The sequence below is a fragment of the Citrus sinensis genome, chromosome 3 (genome assembly GCF_022201045.2).
Source record: "Citrus sinensis cultivar Valencia sweet orange chromosome 3, DVS_A1.0, whole genome shotgun sequence".
In the NCBI taxonomy this organism is placed as follows: domain Eukaryota; kingdom Viridiplantae; phylum Streptophyta; class Magnoliopsida; order Sapindales; family Rutaceae; genus Citrus; species Citrus sinensis.
The window spans coordinates 4,171,500-4,190,292 of NC_068558.1; the positions used below are offsets into that span (position 1 = coordinate 4,171,500).

Consider the following 18,793-nt stretch of genomic DNA (forward strand, 5'->3'; position numbering starts at 1 on the left):
CCACAAAAATTACTATATACTTTTTTTTTATATTTTATTTTTGAGTTTAATTTGATAATCTAATTTTTTATTAATATAAAAAAAATTATTATAAGAGTAATATTATAAAAAAAAAGTTAAAAAAAATAAAAAATAATGACATGAGTGTCGATATTTAGCAACAGGGACATTTTGAAGTGTTTTTAAAAATATAAGAACTAAACGGACACTACCCTCATAATATAGGGACTAAACAAACTTTTACCCGCTGTAAAAACAAAGAGACAAATCAAAGCTAGTACCACTCACCCTCACGTCTGAAACGGCAACACTCCAAACAGCAAAACTAAAGGGGAAAACACAAATTAATCCGAACAGCAGATCAGAAAAATTTAAGAGCAAAAACTCCACCTCCTGATTTTGTATTTTCAAACCGCCCCAACTCTAACACCTTTTTAACTACAACTCATATTCATCATAGAAGTTACAAAATCATTTCCAATAACATATGCTGAGAATTTGAAAGTTGGCTATTAACAACAGCAAGAACCCAAAAGATCAAACAAAGAAAAAAAAAATGAAAAAACTCTCCCTAGGTAACTTGACTTTTTACAGTTAGTATAAGATCCGTCTCGCTTAATATTTTCATTTCTCTTTCCTTCTTTTCTGGTTTGAGTACCCCACTAAAAGATCATATGCATACATAACCCAACAACAAAGAGAAGGCAAGGCCAGAAACCAACAAAAGCTCGTACCCTCAATTCTATCGCAGAAAAAAGTGGGGGGAAAAAATCCAAATACCTCTTCTACCCAAACCCCGCAGCATCAACTGCACAAGTATATCCAATTTCCACTGCAGATCCCAGTCCAAGAACCAATATCATCCCAAGGATCACAGACCCAAATCCAGTAGACGTCAATCTTCTTCATTCTTCAGCTGTGTGCACATTGTCATATATGTTAAAAGATATTGCAACACACATACATAGCTGAAACATGATGCAAACAATAAAATATCCAGAGTGCACCCGCGAAACTCAGAATCATCATTCTGATTTTGTTCCTCAAAATGGTAGAAAAGGAAAATCAGATCAATCAATTTCTCCTTCCTCTACATCTTTAACTGGCTCTTTAGCAGTTAGAGGCGGTTCAACTTCTTCCTCATCATCGTCATCCATCTTCATGTACAATCCTAATTGTTCTAAGGGGTTAGTACTCCCCTGGAATTTAAAACTACCCAACCTATCTTGCAAATGATCTGGACTTGTCTCTGCCGTAAAACTTGGCAATTGTTCATCTTGTGCAATCCTAAGCATTTCCAGATCTTCCATGAACCGACTGTTCTCATTGATATCTACAGTCTTTTCCATCTGCAAACAATTTTTATACAGTTAAAACAAGGTGAATAGCTGGTTTAGGTCATTTTCAAAACTTAAAATATGTCATTTTACCATTTGCAGTGCCTGGCGTGCAGCTTCTCTCTCAAGTTCCCTCTTCCTTTTGGCTTCAGCTGCAGCTTCAGCTTCAGCTTTTCTTCGAGCCTCTTCAGCTGCCTTGGCCTCAGCTTGGAGCCGAGCTTTTTCTAATAAAAAATTAGAAAGGAGAGCCTTCAAGAATCTAAAAGATGCATGTCCAACTAAGACTAGGAGATAACATTACAAAACCAAACCTTCTCTATGCCGCCTTTCAAGCTCCTCTCTTTCAATACGTAGCTTCTCAGGGTCACGCTTTTCACCCTGAATTCAACATATCACAATGTAAATGGCCACGGTTGAGTGAAGTACACTGAAAATATAAACTGCTAGGCATGTACAATATTTATATTACAAAAACCTTTTCAAGTGCTTTCTCCCGAGCTTTAAGTATGGTGTCAGCAAAACGATTCCTCAACAAAGCTGCACGGTAGAGCTTGTCGGGGGAGACTTGCCTCTCTGATGGAGCACTCTCCCCTGTAGTGAACAGCATGATAGGAGTGAGATAATGTCCATAGAAATCATAAGGCAGTCTTCTTAATTATTATGCTTACCCTCATGATGGCCATCCGCCACAATGGCAACTGGCTTACCCTGGGAATTCAGCTCTACTTGATCCAAACTGTTTACAGATGCTGCACAAGACATGAATGCAGAGTTTCAGCAGAACATTAGCGAACAACAGAGATTCCTTGGAATATACAAAGGAATCATGCAAAACATATAATCAGGCCTTGAAACTCACAATTTCCAATGTCTGGAACACCTTCGCTTTTCTTTTCATCTAGATTTGCTCCCGAAACTAAGTTTTCCTAAAATAGGAAAAGGTCAAATAAAAACTATGTACCTCAACAAAATGAAAACATATAGTAACTAACATTTGAGAGAGAGAGAGAGAGGGAGGGAGGAAGCCACAATATTTCAACCAACATTGAGCCTCTAAAGTAGCAGAATTCATTTGATTTGCATAAAATTAAAACATACCTCCACTGCATTAGCAGGAACCGAAGCCTTAGCAGCATCAGGTTCACTGCCAGATGAACTACCTGAATCTGAATCTGAAAATAGAAAAATGAAAATTAAATTTCTGACAACAAACACTAGAGGTGGATTAAAGTCTTCATTCTACATAAATAACTACTATAAATGCAAAAACAAAAAACTATTTTCAGGGACAAAACCAAGCTATCAATTAGTTTAATAGTTTGACCAAGGCTTCAACTATTGACCATATTGTACAATCAACAAGTTGAAAACGCAGAGATATATTTTGTCAAGCGCAAAAGGAAAGAAAAGAATTAAGCCATCTTTTCTATTGTATACCAATGGATAAAATATAAAACCACTCAAGCCCAATCCAAAATGAGGCAGTTTAGGCACTCAAGAAGTGAACCAAAAGGTGATTAATTTCTAGAAGTCTCTGCAGTGCTAGAACCTTAATAACCAATTGCCTTTTCTTTTACCTTTTCTGATAAAAACCTATCAACAAAGCCAAGCATACAATCAGCTGCAAACCCTTCAATCCACCCACCGTATTTACTTTGAAGGTAATTTGAGTGAAGGAATACATCCAAGAAGGATGGGAGCAACAGTTCTTACACTTGACCTACTCAAGTCAGGGCGAAAAGATGAAGCAAGAATTTAAATGAATGTAATTTCTAATCATTTTAAGTAATTAAATTCAATAAAGATGACTAATATTTCAAGTAACATGTTAACTAAGGCAAGAAACTCAAGGGTCCAGTACCCTTTTAATAGTAGGAAAAATAACATCATAACTAAAGCCTGACAGAAAGCAGATGTCAAGAAACACCAAAACGATGACATTTTAACAGTTGGAAAATATTCCCAAGCTTAAAAGTAATGCGAAGGAAAAATAAAAAGCAAACTTCACATTCAACAAGAAAGAATGTCCATAATTAAATATTAAATTTGCTAGGATTTATGTGATACTTAAATTACATGTCATAGAAGATGGCAATATAAATGAGTGCTGCATCTTAAAACTTTTCTTAATAGAAAGAGAAGCTGCACGTATAAATAAGTCTCACAGAACTACAAACCACTTGATGAAGAGCCTGATTCACTACTGGAGCTACTTGAACTGCTGCATTTGCTGTTTCTATTAGCAGCATCCTTCTCTATCGCTACAGGAGGGATGTCAGTAACAGAAGGATCATTACCGCCAACAATATCCACATCTTCATCAACCAGGTCATTGCCTGGAAAACAGATAACACATAAATTTTTAACTAGCAAAGAAATCCTATTTGTGGTGTACACAACTTTTGATAATCAACAATCTGCCATGATATCAGACATAGGCATAAACCTTTGCATAATTGCATTGAGGAATTGCTGAGCCCAGACTCATTAAGGACCTGCAGCAAGAAAATCCGCAGCAACAGTCAAAGATTAAATCACATATGCTTTATTCAGAGGGGGGAATGTCAACCAACAGAAAGCAAACAAGCATGACAAAGAGTGAGAAGAGTTACCTCCATTTCACAAGGACCGGGATTTGCTTGTTTTTGTTGTTTCTCCAGAAGATAATCATCTAAAAGCTTCCGCAACGCAAACAATGTATCATCGCTGAGAGCATCAATATCAATCTCCAGCTCATCCTCACCAGTTTCACCTGCACTATGCTCTTTTAAGAAATCAATGATGCTTTCAGGCAATTCTTCGAGCAAAGCCTCCAATTCAGTGCTCAAAATACGCTTTTCCTCATTCGTCATGACTCGTCTAACAGGTTCTGATTTTATCTTAGTTTCCTTGGGGGAAACTTTTTTCTTCTTCATGGGTGGCATTCCCATTCTAGTTTCAGTTTCTATCATATCATCTGCTCTTGAAGGCACTGCTGTCATATCCACAGTCACTGGAAGCTTCTTCTCTATAGCTTTCCATCTCACTTCAAAGTACTTTCCAAGAGTGTCAGCCATGATATGGACATCATTTTGAGGTGGATTGTAGGTCATTGCATTTGAAAAAGTTAGACGAACATCTGCAGCAAACGCCAATGGATCTGAATATTGACCTGAAGTTATCTTGCACTTTACAGTGCCCAAATCCATCGGATGCTTGATGACAGTGAAGTAATCAGGAATGTTCAACTTCACCACATCAACTGGAGTGTTGAAAACCCAACCAAACTGATGCGACATCAAACGGGTGAGCAAATTCTCACACTGCTTCATCAACATTGCATTTGAAGAACTTGCTGCTCCAGCCGGCTTCTTTGGTTCAAGACGCCCAGAATTACCCTTCTTTGTTTGGGGCCCATTGCGCCCATTAGGGGCCCGTTTCTTACCCTTTGGAGCCAATACTACAGATGGACCACCAACACTCTCTAACAGAGGCCTCTTTTGCCCATCATTACAACTCCGAATATCACTAGAAGGTGACAGAACAACATTGGAACTGAGAGAAGCAACTTTCTTCTGAAGTACTCGGACCTGTTCAAGATCCGTTTTCAACTTAAGTTCTAAACTCCTCCTTTCAGTTTGAGACATCTTTGACAGAGTTAATACCTGTAGAGGTACACCAAAATTATCATAACCATCAATATTCAAACTAATGCACTTCCTTTTGGGAGCACACGAATCCTCCGAAGCTGTCATTTCAGTGTCAACTCTTCCCGAGCTGCCAAACCCTTCAGATTCAGCCATGGTCTCAACAGCATGCCGATAGTCCGGAACAAAACCAGAAGAATGCCCTTTAGAGTACTTTCTTGATTTCCCCATCATTTGTGAAGTCAAACACTTTTTCGATTGCTTTTGTCCAATAAAGTCTATGGGAACAGTTGGTGCCATATGAGTACTAGCTTCCAGTAACTGCACATATCAACCTTGACCATCAAATTCAAAATTATTTCTTGAATTTTAAAGAAGCTACTATGAAATTCGGAAAAATCATTCCCATAAACCAATAGAAAAATTCCAAAGGTTCCACCGTTCCCACTTTGTCAAAGTATTCAAAATATTCACAGACGAGGTCAAAACAACACTTGGCCGAGCAGCACCAGCAATTCGTTAATCCACGAAGATATACAGGGTTTTACTTCAATGCCAGAATTTTAAATTTTCACTACTAAATCTCTCTTAATTCAGGAGCAACTCCACATCACCATTTGAATAATGATATATTTGATGATTGAATATCTGATAAAACCCTAACTTTGTTAGTGTTACAGACTGAATCCAACCAATGTACCCTCCGGACAATGAAAACAAAAAAGAAAAAACTATTCTTTTTGTCGCTAAAATATGGAATCACTCTCCTCCCACACAATTCGAATCAAATAATTAAATAATTGTCCTAAAAACTGAGGAATAAAGAAATGATTGAGGAAAAAAATTATACTTACAAGAAAAAAACCTATACTCTTATAAGCATAAACCCTAGATCGAGTCGAAGCTAAACAATAATATCGCATCGACAAGAACGAATCCAATCCAAAAGCTTCGGGAAAAAAAAAAAACCCTAGAAAGAACCCCAAAACGGAACCTGCTTCAAAGGGATCCAATTCAAAACCTGGATCTCGCGAATAGCCGTTGATTCGAAGAAACCCTAAGATGCGCCAATCATCTCAAAGAGAAAGAGAAACAAGCGAAAGAGAGAAAAGGAGAAGAAGAGAAAGACTCGAAGAAAGAGGACTGTGATCGATTATGGGCTTGTTGATCCTCTACTTAAAAGCCCGGCTCGGTTTCATTGCCCGCCGCCATTAGAAGAATCGTAGCCGTAGATTAACTTCACCGTCAATTTTTCAAATCCAACGGCTGTTCTGTCAAGTCCAAATCTTACGGCTGTGGTGTGAATTCTCGTGTGGTCTGCGTAGATCGGGGGGGTTCAATTAATCTTTATTCTAGTTTTTTTTTTTTTGACAGGTTTTATTCTAGATGTTTTGATTCATAACGTAATCCATTCATTTGAAAATTGTAGTGGCACATGCGACGCTCCCGAGTATGTCAGTTTTATACTCGCCTTATTTCGAGCCAGCGTGTTACTGTATGACACGTGTTCTTCTGAGTGAAATCAGAGTAAGGATAATTTGATGTGGCTAAACTCATTGGCTGACCACGTGTCACTTTCTTTGACTTTTTACCGCCGTGTGACGCGGCAAGTGAACCACTACACGTGCTCGATTGGACCTGCATGCCATCGCAACTTTTTGTTGAATTTTTTTTTTTAAATAATCAATAATGGATCTTTTAAAATATAGGCGATCAATAATGGGTAAATGACCACTCAATTTTAACGTTAATTATCAATAATGCTCACAATCTCAAAACTATTTAAATATTATTTGTATGAGCTATTAAAAGATTATCGATTCCCCTTAAATATGGATAAGAAAATGGGTCTTTATAAAAAAAAAGTAATCAATAATGGGTAAAATCATTTGACCCCTCGATTTTAATATTAATTATCAATAATGCCAACAATCTCAAAACTAATTAAAGATTTTTTTTAATGAACGTCAGGTTATTAAATAAAGGAAAATTTACAGATTCTCTTTTAAATATAGGTGAGAAATGTTTGTAGTCAAACTTTTATGGACTATGGCACTTATTCCTTCAATTTAAAAATATCACACTTAACCCCTTTATACAAACAGAAATTGATATATTATGATAAATTATAATAAAAATCCATATTACCCCAATCAATTTAAATTAGTTTACAAACCGTAAACATCCATTGAATTGAAATATTTTTAAAAATATGACAATATTGTAGTACTTTTTTTTAAATTTAGAAATTTAGCATAAACAAAAACTATTCGTATATTGAATTTTCTTATAAAATATTCTTTTTGTTCTACTTTCATCCCATTACATCATCAATTATATATTAATTTTGTTTCTTACATAAGACGATACATTCTCTTATTAATAACATATAAAAAAGCTTCACTGAACTTGAAATACTGTATTCCCTAATTTATTTATATTTCTCAAATTTTAACTAAGAAAATATGAAAATAAACAAAATTAAAAAATAAAAAAATTTATAAATTAGGCAATTAACTCTACTAATTAAAGACATTAATGTCAATTAACTCCACTAATTAAGGACATTAATGTCATAACACATATACAATAATTTATTTTCATAGATGTTTGTGCCTTGCAAACTAACTTAAATTAATTAGTAATGATACAGAAATTTTCTTATAATTTAATATAACGTATCAACTTTTATTAACATAGGGGGATTAAGTGTGACATTCCGACCTTTTATGGGAATAAGTGTCATATTCCATTTGAGTTGGGGTATAAGTGATTCTTACCTATATTGAAGGGGAATCTGTAAATAAACAAAAAAAAAAAACCACTTTAGAGGCCAATCAATTCTAATTTTTTTTAAAAAAAAAATCTAATGCACAGTTAAAGAAAAAGGTCGGTACATCGGCCTCGTTACATAGGCCTCGTTCGCAAGACAGTCATCAATCAATGGCGAACTGAATGGTTTTTTTTTTTTTTTGGCTGGACCGAATTTTTTTATTTCAATTTTTTATTATACAAGATAACTTTATTAATAATAAATTAAAGATACCCCGAATAAGAGGAGATATAATGAGTCCCACAAAATAAAAATAAAAAAGATACCAACTAACTCAACTAAGGGCCAGTTTGGGAATGCTGTAGCTTTTAAAATAATTGCTGTTAGCTGTGCTGTAGAAATAATCAGCTGTGAAGAGAATCAGTTAAGTGTTTGGTAAATTTTGTTTCAAGAAGTACTGCGAGTTTTTAAAGCAATTATGGACGTTTGATAAATTTTACTGTTAAACTGCTGAGAGAAAATAAATGACTAAAATATCCATAATATAAGATAAAATTTATTTATATATATAAAAACATGTACATATAATATTTTTAATTGTCTATTATAATAATTTTTACTAAAAATAAAATTTATAATATATTTTTTTTATTTTTTTTCTTAAAACAATTGATAATTAAATTAATAATATAGTGAAATAAATTTAATAATAATTCGACCAATAAATTGATATTAATAAATTTATATTTATGAATTATAATACAAATTTTTTTATAAATTATTTTGTTTCCAATTTGAATAAGGATAATTTTGGATTTAAGTAATAATTTTAAGGATATTTATGGAATTGTATTAAATGATAAAATTGATTTTCAAAATCAGAATCTAAAAGCTACTCCTTCCCGGCTTTTCAAAATCAGCTGTAGGAGAAGCTGATTTTGACAAAAGTGATTTTGATTTTTTTTTACCAAACACTAAAACTAGCTTTTAGATTTTCAAAATCACTTTTAGGTCTCTTAAAAGCAATCCCAAACGGGCCCTAAGGCTATCTCCAATGCATAACATCATTTTGGTGTAACACCAACACAAAAAATGTACATTTTTCATACCAAATTACTATTTCATTTTCCATCCATTTACACAAAAAAAAAATATTCTTCTTTTTATTCCTTTAATTCTCACAAGAATTAACACAATAAATATTATTATTAATATAGATAATTAAGTAATAAGTAGTTTTATATCGATTAACAAAAAAATATAGAAAATTATTAAATTTGCATTTAATTAACTAAATTAGTACATTATGAAAATTAAACATTACATTAATATAGAAAAATACAATACAATAACAATAATACTCTAGTTATTCGAAATACTAAATTCATCCCATAAATGATCAATTAGTCTCTTTATCCTTGATTTTTTTGTGTCGAGAAAGAAATTCTTGAAATCTAGTATTCTCATCTACGCTCATATCAACAGTTTGTATTGGGGCTTGCTTCCAATCATTAATTGTTGCATTAGCATCACATTCATCTTTGATTCTCATATTGTGCAGAATAATGCAAGCATCTCAAAACACTTCTAATAATATTGGCCAATATTTTGATGATACTAGAGGGTCTAATAATGATCTCCCACATTACTAAATAATTGTTCTAATTAAACATTACATTAATATAGAAAAATACAATAACAATAAATAACAACAATAATACAGAAAAATACAATACAATAACAATAATACTCTAGTTATTCGAAATACTAAATTCATCCCATAAACGATCAATTAGCCTCTTTATCCTTGATTTTTTTGTGTCGAGAAAGAAATTCTTGAAATCTAGTATTCTCATCTACGCTCATATCAACAGTTTGTATTGGGGCTTGCTTCCAATTATTAATTGTTGCATTAGCATCACATTCATCTTTGATTCTCATATTGTGCAGAATAATGCAAGCATCTCAAAACACTTCTAATAATATTGGCCAATATTTTGATGATACTAGAGGGTCTAATAATGATCTCCCACATTACTAAATAATTGTTCTAATTAAACATTACATTAATATAGAAAAATACAATAACAATAAATAACAACAATAATACAGAAAAATACAATACAATAACAATAATACTCTAGTTATTCGAAATACTAAATTCATCCCATAAATGATCAATTAGCCTCTTTATCCTTGATTTTTTGGTGTCGAGAAAGAAATTCTTGAAATCTAGTATTCTCATCTACGCTCATATCAACGGTTGGCATTGGGGCTTGCTTCCAATTATTAATTGTTGCATTAACAGCACGTTCATCTTTGATTATCATATTGTGCAGAATAATGCAAGCATCTCAAAGCACTTCCAATAATATTGGCCAATATTTTGATGATACTAGAGGGTCTAATAATGATCTCCCACATTACTAAATAATTGTTCTAATTAAACATTACATTAATATAGAAAAATACAATAACAATAAATAACAACAATAATACAGAAAAATATAATACAATAACAATAATACTCTAATTATTCGAAATACTAAATTCATCCCATAAATGATCAATTAGCCTCTTTATCCTTGATTTTTTTTGTGTCGAGAAATAAATTCTTGAAATCTAGTATTCTCATCTACGCTCATATCAACGGTTGGTATTGGGGCTTGCTTCCAATCATTAATTGTTGCATTAACATCACGTTCATTTTTTATTATCATATTGTGCATAATAATGCAAGCATCTCAAAATACTTCCAATAATTTTGGCCAATATTTTGATGATATTAGAGGATCTAATAATGATCTCCCACATTACTAAATAATTGTTCTAATTTATGCTACTAGTAGTAGCTTTTTTAATTTGTGTTAATTTAATTTTGTAATATGTAATCTAGTAATTAATGTTATTGGTATTTTATTTTTATTATTAATTTTTGTGTTGAATTTTTTTATTTAAAATATTAGTATAATATTCAAAAATAAAAAAATGAAATTAAAAAAATAACAAAAATAATAATAGTAACTTAAAATATTATATAAAATACGACATATATGTAAATAAGATAAAGTAATAAGGATATCTGAGACTTTTTTTCCTAGCACCAAATATGTGTAATGAATAGTGTTGCACCATATTTGGTGCAATACTATTCATTACACTATATTTGGTGTTGATTTTGGAGTTATATTGGAGAAGCATTGTACACTAAAAATTGTGTAAAATGTGATCTGGTATTAGATTTAGTGCTACATTGGAGATGCCCTAAGAAATTATTTATGAAATGTAAATATTTTTTTAATTGCTCATATAAGACCCACCCTATCGAAAAAGAGAAAATGTGCCAATCATTTCAATTAACTTTAACCTTAGGTACTGCATAAATATAAAAAATAAGGGCTATGCCTTTTTTTTTTTTTTACATTTGACTTACGGGATAATGTTAACTATTTTTAACTCGTTGATATCAAATCAGACATTAAGGGGTAAGATGATCTTACCCTTTCCCATTCATATACTATTTTGTACCTATAAGACGTTTTGCTTTGTAATTTCAAAAGATTTAAATTAAGACATAAATTTTACCAAAAAAAAGTTCTTTAAGACATGAGTATAACTTTATTACAAATATATTCAAATTTCCTAAATGATGTGGCATTTATCAATTAATTAGTGAGATAATATAATTAATCCATTTAAATTTTGTAAAGAATTAAAAAACACCTTCATAAATGACATCATTTGAAATAAAATTTTACATAAATAATTTGGGATGTCTATCGTATTACTCTTTCAGAAGAATATATGAACTTTTTTCAGGAAATTTTTTCGACTTAATTATTTTCAGAATTTTTGTGAAGTTGTTTTTTGATATATCTTCTAGAAGCATTGCTCGAAATTGTTCTCGTTCTAACTATACCTTCGGGTGGCGCGCTAATGGACTGAAAAAAGTCCATACAATAATGGGCTTAAGTTTCATATATTGGCGCAATACTACTTAAAAAAGGATTGCCTTGAGCTATTAGCCCCCTAAAAATCTTATAAAACCCGTATATCTGTAATTAACTGACTCCACCCCTTATCATAATTAAGATAAATGTTGAGGGTTCATCTTTCATGCTTCGGTTTTTCATTTTTGTTAAATAAAAAAACCCTTTTTATTTTTTTATACTAAATAAAAACTTCCCAATTAAAAAAAAAATAAAAGATGCATTTTGCATTGAATCGGAACTAACTATAAAGAAAGAAAAACGTATGTATTCAACATGAACAACTTAAAATAATAAACAATCTTAGACGGTAAAAAGTACCGATGGTCATATCTTGAATAACAAAATTGTAAAAGATTGGTTCTTAAGAGTCTGAATTCCCTTTCTTTCGCTGAGAAATAAGATTATAAGGATATTTGTGGAATTAAAAAGGGTGTAATTACTAAGAAAAAATTTATAATTAGTTTTCCAATGGGTGTATTTAAAACAAAGGTTTTATAAGAGTAATAAAAGGGTGCTAATAGCTCCACTCAAACGTATTCAATATCCAACAACTCTTTGTGACTCAAAAATAAATGAGTCATTAATTTTTAAGTTGGACTATTAGCACCTCTTAAAAAACGTCTTGAAATCCCTTTGTATATTTTTACAATTTTGACCTTTATTGAAATTACATGAAATGATAAATATGTATCTAATTAATTCCATACATTAACCGGAAATACTTTTCTTTTGTTGAAAACTCTCCACACCCATACATACACTTAGTTTCTTGTGTGTGTGTGTGTGTTCTAATTAGGAATCTCTTACTACATTAAAGTTAGTGACAATTTTTTTTTTAAAAAAAAAACACAGACATTATGTAGAGTTTTTGTCCTTTAATATATTGAAATCTGCATTTTTGTTTTGTTAATTTATCATTGACTTTATGTTGCGTTTATTTCCCAGATTAGGGAATCAAAATCCCTAACAGTGTTTACTTCGTAAAATAGAGCCGGGAATCAGAATTAGAATCATGAGCCCCACCACAATTTGAAAATGAGGAATGAGAGACTTATTCCTAAAGGAGAGGTGGGAATAAGCCTTCCATTCCCAGTAATAACTATTTCGCCCTCCCTCAAAATTTAAAATGCCCATATTGTCCTCATTTATAATTAATTAATTAATATATTATTAACAATAATTATTAATAATGATAATTTTTGATAAATAATCACAATAATTAATATACTATTATAATAATAACTAATATGAGTATTTTAATTAATTCATAAATTATTATTATTAATTAGTTAATATAATATTATAATAATTATTACTATTAATTATAGTTTTTGAATAAATAATCACTTTAATTAATATATTTTTATAACAGTAATTAATATAATTATTATAATTAATTTGTATATTATTTTAATTAATTAATTAAAAATTTTACAATTAATAAACTATTGACAATAATTAATATTAATAATATTTTTTTGAATAAATAATCACTATAATTAAAATATAAAATAATAATTATGACAATAATTCATTAAGTACTTTTTAGTAATTTGTTACAATCTAACTCATTTCAATTCTGATTTCAAGATAAAATAAATACATCAATGAGATTCCAACTTATTTCGATTTCGATTCCCTAAGTTAAGTAAACAACTTTTTTCAATTCCATCTCATTCCGATTACTGACAAGTAAACACATCATTAATATGATAAGGAATGCTTGATTTTAAACCTACTATGTATACCTCTATTTTTAACGAACTCGACCTGATGGCATAAACAAATGAACCCTCAAGTCTGAGAACTCACAATCAATAACTTGTCCTAATCTAATAGGATAAAACAATCCAAAATCCTATTTCTCGTCAACCTTGAATCCTACAAGATAAAATATAAGTTTTCCTATCTCAAATATACTTATGATTATTTTTCTTATACAAAAAGGCTACTACTCAATGATAGAAGGGGTTTGAGAAATAGGTAAATTGGAGGAGAATGAGGTACAATATCCTCCAAGTCTTTCTTTTATTATATTTTCTCTCTCTAATTATTTATTTGTTATTGTATCATTTTTAATATCTGACTTAAGCATCAAAAGATCTACGCAGGTATTAATAATCCTCAAGTTTTGCATTCCCGCATTAAAGCCATTAATATTATCAAAAGTTGAACTTGAATCATTTTAATATTATCAAAATGAAGATCATGTTGTACATGCTTCCTCATATAATAATACAATGTTATGATTACGATGACATAATTGCTATTAGCATAATTTAATTTTGGTAGTAATGTGATACCTAATAGTTCATATATTAAGATTTAAAAAAAAACATAATTATTTTTATTAGAACATTGAAATTATAAAAGAAATTTTAAAATGATATAATTACTTATTTAATAAGTTGTTATAAAAAAAGTTCCTTATTTAAAAAAAAAAAAAAAACTACTATCAAAACAGAAAAAATTATGAACAATTTGTCAAATTTCAACCTCAGTCTCCAACTAAACCTGATTCATAGATGCTGGTATACGTGAGAGACAAGAACTCGCAAATCTCGATTATTAAATTTTATTTGGTGATGAGAAACACAAGTTTTAGTGGAGAATCCAATCATGTGCTACTGCGCTTATGGTGTAGTTCGGTCACTAAATGGGCACCGGGGGACCCGAACCAATCGCAACAATATAATAATGTGTCCATTTTCTGAAAAATTATAACGACCAACCACTGAGAGAATCAAAGACTATAACTCGTTAAATTTTAACATAATTAAACCGCGTACAAATGTACCGTCAACCTAACCTTTTAGAATTTTAATACAACTAAGCTCGGAATTATCAGAAATATTCAACACAATTGAAACTCACTAAAACATACCATCAACCCAACATATAAAAATTCAATACAATTTGAGCAATATAATATTTGATCATATATACTGCCAAGATATTTTTCTTCATGGGACGTAATTCCTTAGCCAATTGAATAATTCTTCACGCAAAGAAGAAAGAATCTTTAGAACTTCGATCCCCATATCCTGCACCGCCAATATAATTGCTCCACAAGCACAAGATTTGTCCCATCCTTTCTTTTCAATCACTGAGCTCGACAACCAGTAAGCTTTTGGCCTTACGAGACAACACTTATTCTCACAATACGTGGGTCTAATTTTCTCCGTAATTATGAAATAATTAAATAAAAATAATTTTTTTTATAAAATATAAATAAAATAAATATCTCTCAAATATTAAAAAAATAAACATCAAATTAAAAACAAAATCCCTAGAATATGAAAAAAATCTTAATCCCAAAAATAGGACTTCGATCCCCATATCTTGCACTGCCAATATAATTGGTCCACAACACAAGATTTTTCCCATCTTTTCTTTTCAATCACTGAGCTCGACAACCAGTAAGCTTTTGGCCCAACAAGACAACATTTATTCTCATAATACGTCGGTTTAATTTTCTCCGTAATTTTGAAATAATTAAATAAAAATAATTTTTTTTATAAAATATGAATAAAATAAACGTCTCTCAAATATTAAAAAAATAAAATAAATAGGAGTGTTCAAAATTCAATCTGATCTGTTCAATCTGTCATATCACGTAAAAATATGATTTGTGGATTAGTAGATTGGATTGGATTGAAAATTTGATAATCCGCAATCAGTGGATTGAATATGAATCTACTTCTGTAAATCCGAAAAAATCCGCGAATCTACAAAAAAATAAAAAATATTTATTTAATTAAAAAATAAAACTTGTAAATATGGCATTAGTACTTACTAGTAAATAAATAAGTTAAAATATAATTATATTAATACTATATTATATCTTATCCGATAATAATATAAAATATAAAATAATTAAATAAACAAATATACATTCCTAAATAGTTAATTCCCATGTATTAATCTAAACAAATGAGATTTTTTTTTTTATTTTGGTGCGTTATATTTTGAAACTTTAAATGTATTTTCTTATTTTATTTAAATCTTATTTAATTTTAAATTTGATCGATAGTAAAATTATTTTTATATTAAATTTTTTATTTAGTTAGTTCATGGATTGAACAGAATAAAAAATTTTTAGTCCGCAAACAAATCCGTAAAATAATGGATTGGATATGGATTGGGTCAAATCCGTATCCGATCCGCAGATGTATGGATTAGATTTGGATTTAGATTGAATTTTATCAATCCGTGGATTGAATTAGATTAAAAATTTATAATCCGCAAAATTATGAATCGGATATGGATTGATGTTCAATCTGTAAAATCCGATCCGCGAATACCCCTAAAAATAAATATCATATTAAAAAGAGTAAAATTAAAACAGTATTGTACAAATATCCCTCAAATATTAAAAAAATCTTATTCTCAATAATAATAATAATAATAATCTAAAAGAAAGTAAAATAACTTCTCTCAAACCTTAAAAAGGATAAATCAAAACAATGATATATAAATATACCTCAAATATTAAAAAAATCTTATTCCTAATAAATATCTGCTTATAAATATCAACAATAATATCATATAACAGAAATTATAATTTGAGTAGTAACGTTATGTAATTCATCAAAAGAAAAAAAAATAATAAAAAAACACTAAGCTTGATAGACAAGCACGTATGGCTGCTCTCGGCAAACTAACAAACCATCATCCCTGGTTTTATCCTCCAGTTTCTTTGTGGGTGTGGTTAAAGAATAAGCATGCACAGGAATATTCAAATTAAATCAAAAGATAATTTTGACGTTTGCTTGAAAACAAATCCACGAGTAAGCACGTGAAATGTACGCAGTACGCTGGCGGAAACACATGCTGCCGGCAAACACGAAATGGCATGGGTGGATAAAGCAAAAGAAACCAGTGCAGAACATGCAGCAGAGAGAGAACAGGCGGTAAAAAGAGGGAGAGGAGCTAATGGACCAATAACCGAAGCAAAGAGAGAAACTCCAATGTCCTCAAGACCACAACCACCTGTCCAGGCGCATGTTTCTCAATTCTCACGCATCAATGGGGCTCCCTCTCATAAGTCACAAGCATGGAGAGCGCACCGCGCACACCCAAATACTGCTACTGCTCTTCTTAATGGAAACAACAGGCCTTTTAGGGGAAAAAGGTGGCTTTATTAACTCAAAATAGCCTCTGAAACCAAACGATAGCTATTCAAAATTCCAAAAATCCGCTATCAAACAACAGGCTTTAATCAACATTCAGTACGTGTTCAGTAGTTTGTTGCACGTTAAAACAATAAAAAATTCAATAACAACAATAATGGAGGAGGAGAAAAAGCTAGTGCATAACTACATATACAAATATCAGTCACATGACATGATCAGAACCATAATATAATACCAAGCTTTTATTAATCATACAGAAAGTATCTTTAACTCTTTAACTTCGCCACTCAACATACGTGCCTTAAACCGAACTCTAGGTAATAACACTCACACAAGTAGCGTGCTGATGCAGGCTGCAGCAACAGTGAAAAGATTCACAACGCTTGGCCCTCCGAAACAGGGATGGAAAAAAAAAAAAAAGATATTTACAATTCTAAAGGTAAACTAAAAAGCTCTAAAAGTTGGCTACGTTAATGTTAATGATCCCTTGGCTTTAAGGTTTGAGATTTTTTGGTAAGTTGAGATGAAATCAGATCAGAAATGAACATATGTTATCGAACCGAGACCAGATCAGACGGCTATCGTTCATTTACCGACCCAAAGAGAGAGCAGCCTTGAGGTCGAGTCTCCATGCAAAACCACCGCCGTCCATTCTCCACACATCACACGGCAAAGTAAGCGAGTTCTTTTCCTTACCATACGAGTACTGCAGCCTCACCCTGCACGTGAAAGCCGGGTACGTTAGCGTGGCGGTCACCGGCGCTTTCATCACCAACCAGACCACCATCTCTTCACCCTCTTCTTGGCCTACCATCTTATTGTATGCCTCATTCGTCCACGTGACTCTACCGAATTCATCAGATATGAACCCGGGACACGTGTCTCTCCCCAGATTCGCCTTCCTCTCTCCGTCCGTACGCCCTAAACCACCGACATCCACCCACGTGTCACTCACACATTCCACCGTAACAGACGACCCCACCACCCTCGCCGCCTGAGGTATCATCGCCACCGTCCGATCTGCTGAACCTCCTGAGAAAACCACCTGATTCTTACCCTCACCACTCTTATCAAAACTAAGCCACGTGGGCAACTTCGAGTTACGTACTTCCTTTCCCTGCGGGCCTGGCTGAGACGATCTCGCAGGAGAATCCGGCAAGAGCGGCAGCGTAACAACAGATTCTGTTTTATCTTCACTAGAAGCCTTTCTTTTTCTGCTGTTATTACACCGCTTGTTAACGCTGCCGTTTTCTCTCAAGTACTTCCTTTTGGCCTTACCGCCCCTAGTGAAAGGCTCACCACTGCTCTCAGTTGGAGAAACTGAACCGCCGGTGGCCGGCTTAGGTGCGATCGGCCTGAACCGGAGCATTATCCGGTCTACTTTTGACATATCGTACACGCCACCACCAGCGTACCTCGCTATACAACAACCTCCTCTACCATCCATCTTATACATTTTCTTTCTCGATAAAGGTCGGTACTTCTCTCTCTCTCTCACTCAGTTCGTGCGCTATCTTATCTGCGTTGGGGGCGTTACCCTGCGTTTAGCACTAAATGCAAAGGCCAAAGCCGTGCTAGAGTAGAATAATGGGTTAAGGCATTTATAAAGGATAATACGTCGACACGTGTGAGTACGGACACGCGTATCAACATTAGGTTTAACAGCAGCGTTGAGACGAGATTGGTTGAAAAGCGATACGTGGCCGTTGCAGCGAGTAGGACCCGGGTGAAGAGAGAGCGAATGTGGAGTCGTGATTGGGCCCCACATTGCAGCCAATAGAAGTTGGAGAAGTGTTATGTACTGGCTCGATGATAGGGGCACGTAGGCCTTTTGCCTCGCGGACTGCGTACCGAGATCCTGTTTTTTATTCCAGAAGGAGGACACGTGGGCCAATGTTTATGGGTAGAAATTCAAATAAAAAATCGGCTT

At 32.4% G+C, this 18,793-nt stretch overlaps 2 protein-coding genes across 2 annotated transcripts; both read right to left on the reverse strand.

Moving 5' to 3' along the window:
- Positions 1 to 370: 370 nt before the first annotated feature.
- LOC102625809 (transcription factor GTE10) lies at positions 371 to 6,120 on the reverse strand. The gene is made up of 11 exons (XM_052436958.1): positions 5,818 to 6,120; positions 3,950 to 5,284; positions 3,784 to 3,832; positions 3,515 to 3,673; positions 2,436 to 2,509; positions 2,197 to 2,263; positions 2,006 to 2,086; positions 1,813 to 1,928; positions 1,649 to 1,715; positions 1,431 to 1,561; positions 371 to 1,349 (listed from the first exon to the last, which is right to left on the reverse strand). The coding sequence occupies exons 1-11, from the start codon at positions 5,884 to 5,886 to the stop codon at positions 1,071 to 1,073; spliced, it is 2,427 nt and encodes an 808-aa protein (XP_052292918.1). The 5' UTR covers positions 5,887 to 6,120; the 3' UTR covers positions 371 to 1,070.
- Positions 6,121 to 17,081: 10,961 nt separating this feature from the next.
- Positions 17,082 to 18,443, reverse strand: LOC102626101 (uncharacterized). Its single transcript, XM_006476927.4, has one exon. It carries the CDS (start codon positions 18,317 to 18,319, stop codon positions 17,453 to 17,455), a length of 867 nt encoding a protein of 288 aa, XP_006476990.2. The 5' UTR covers positions 18,320 to 18,443; the 3' UTR covers positions 17,082 to 17,452.
- Between the last annotated feature and the right edge of the window lie 350 nt (positions 18,444 to 18,793).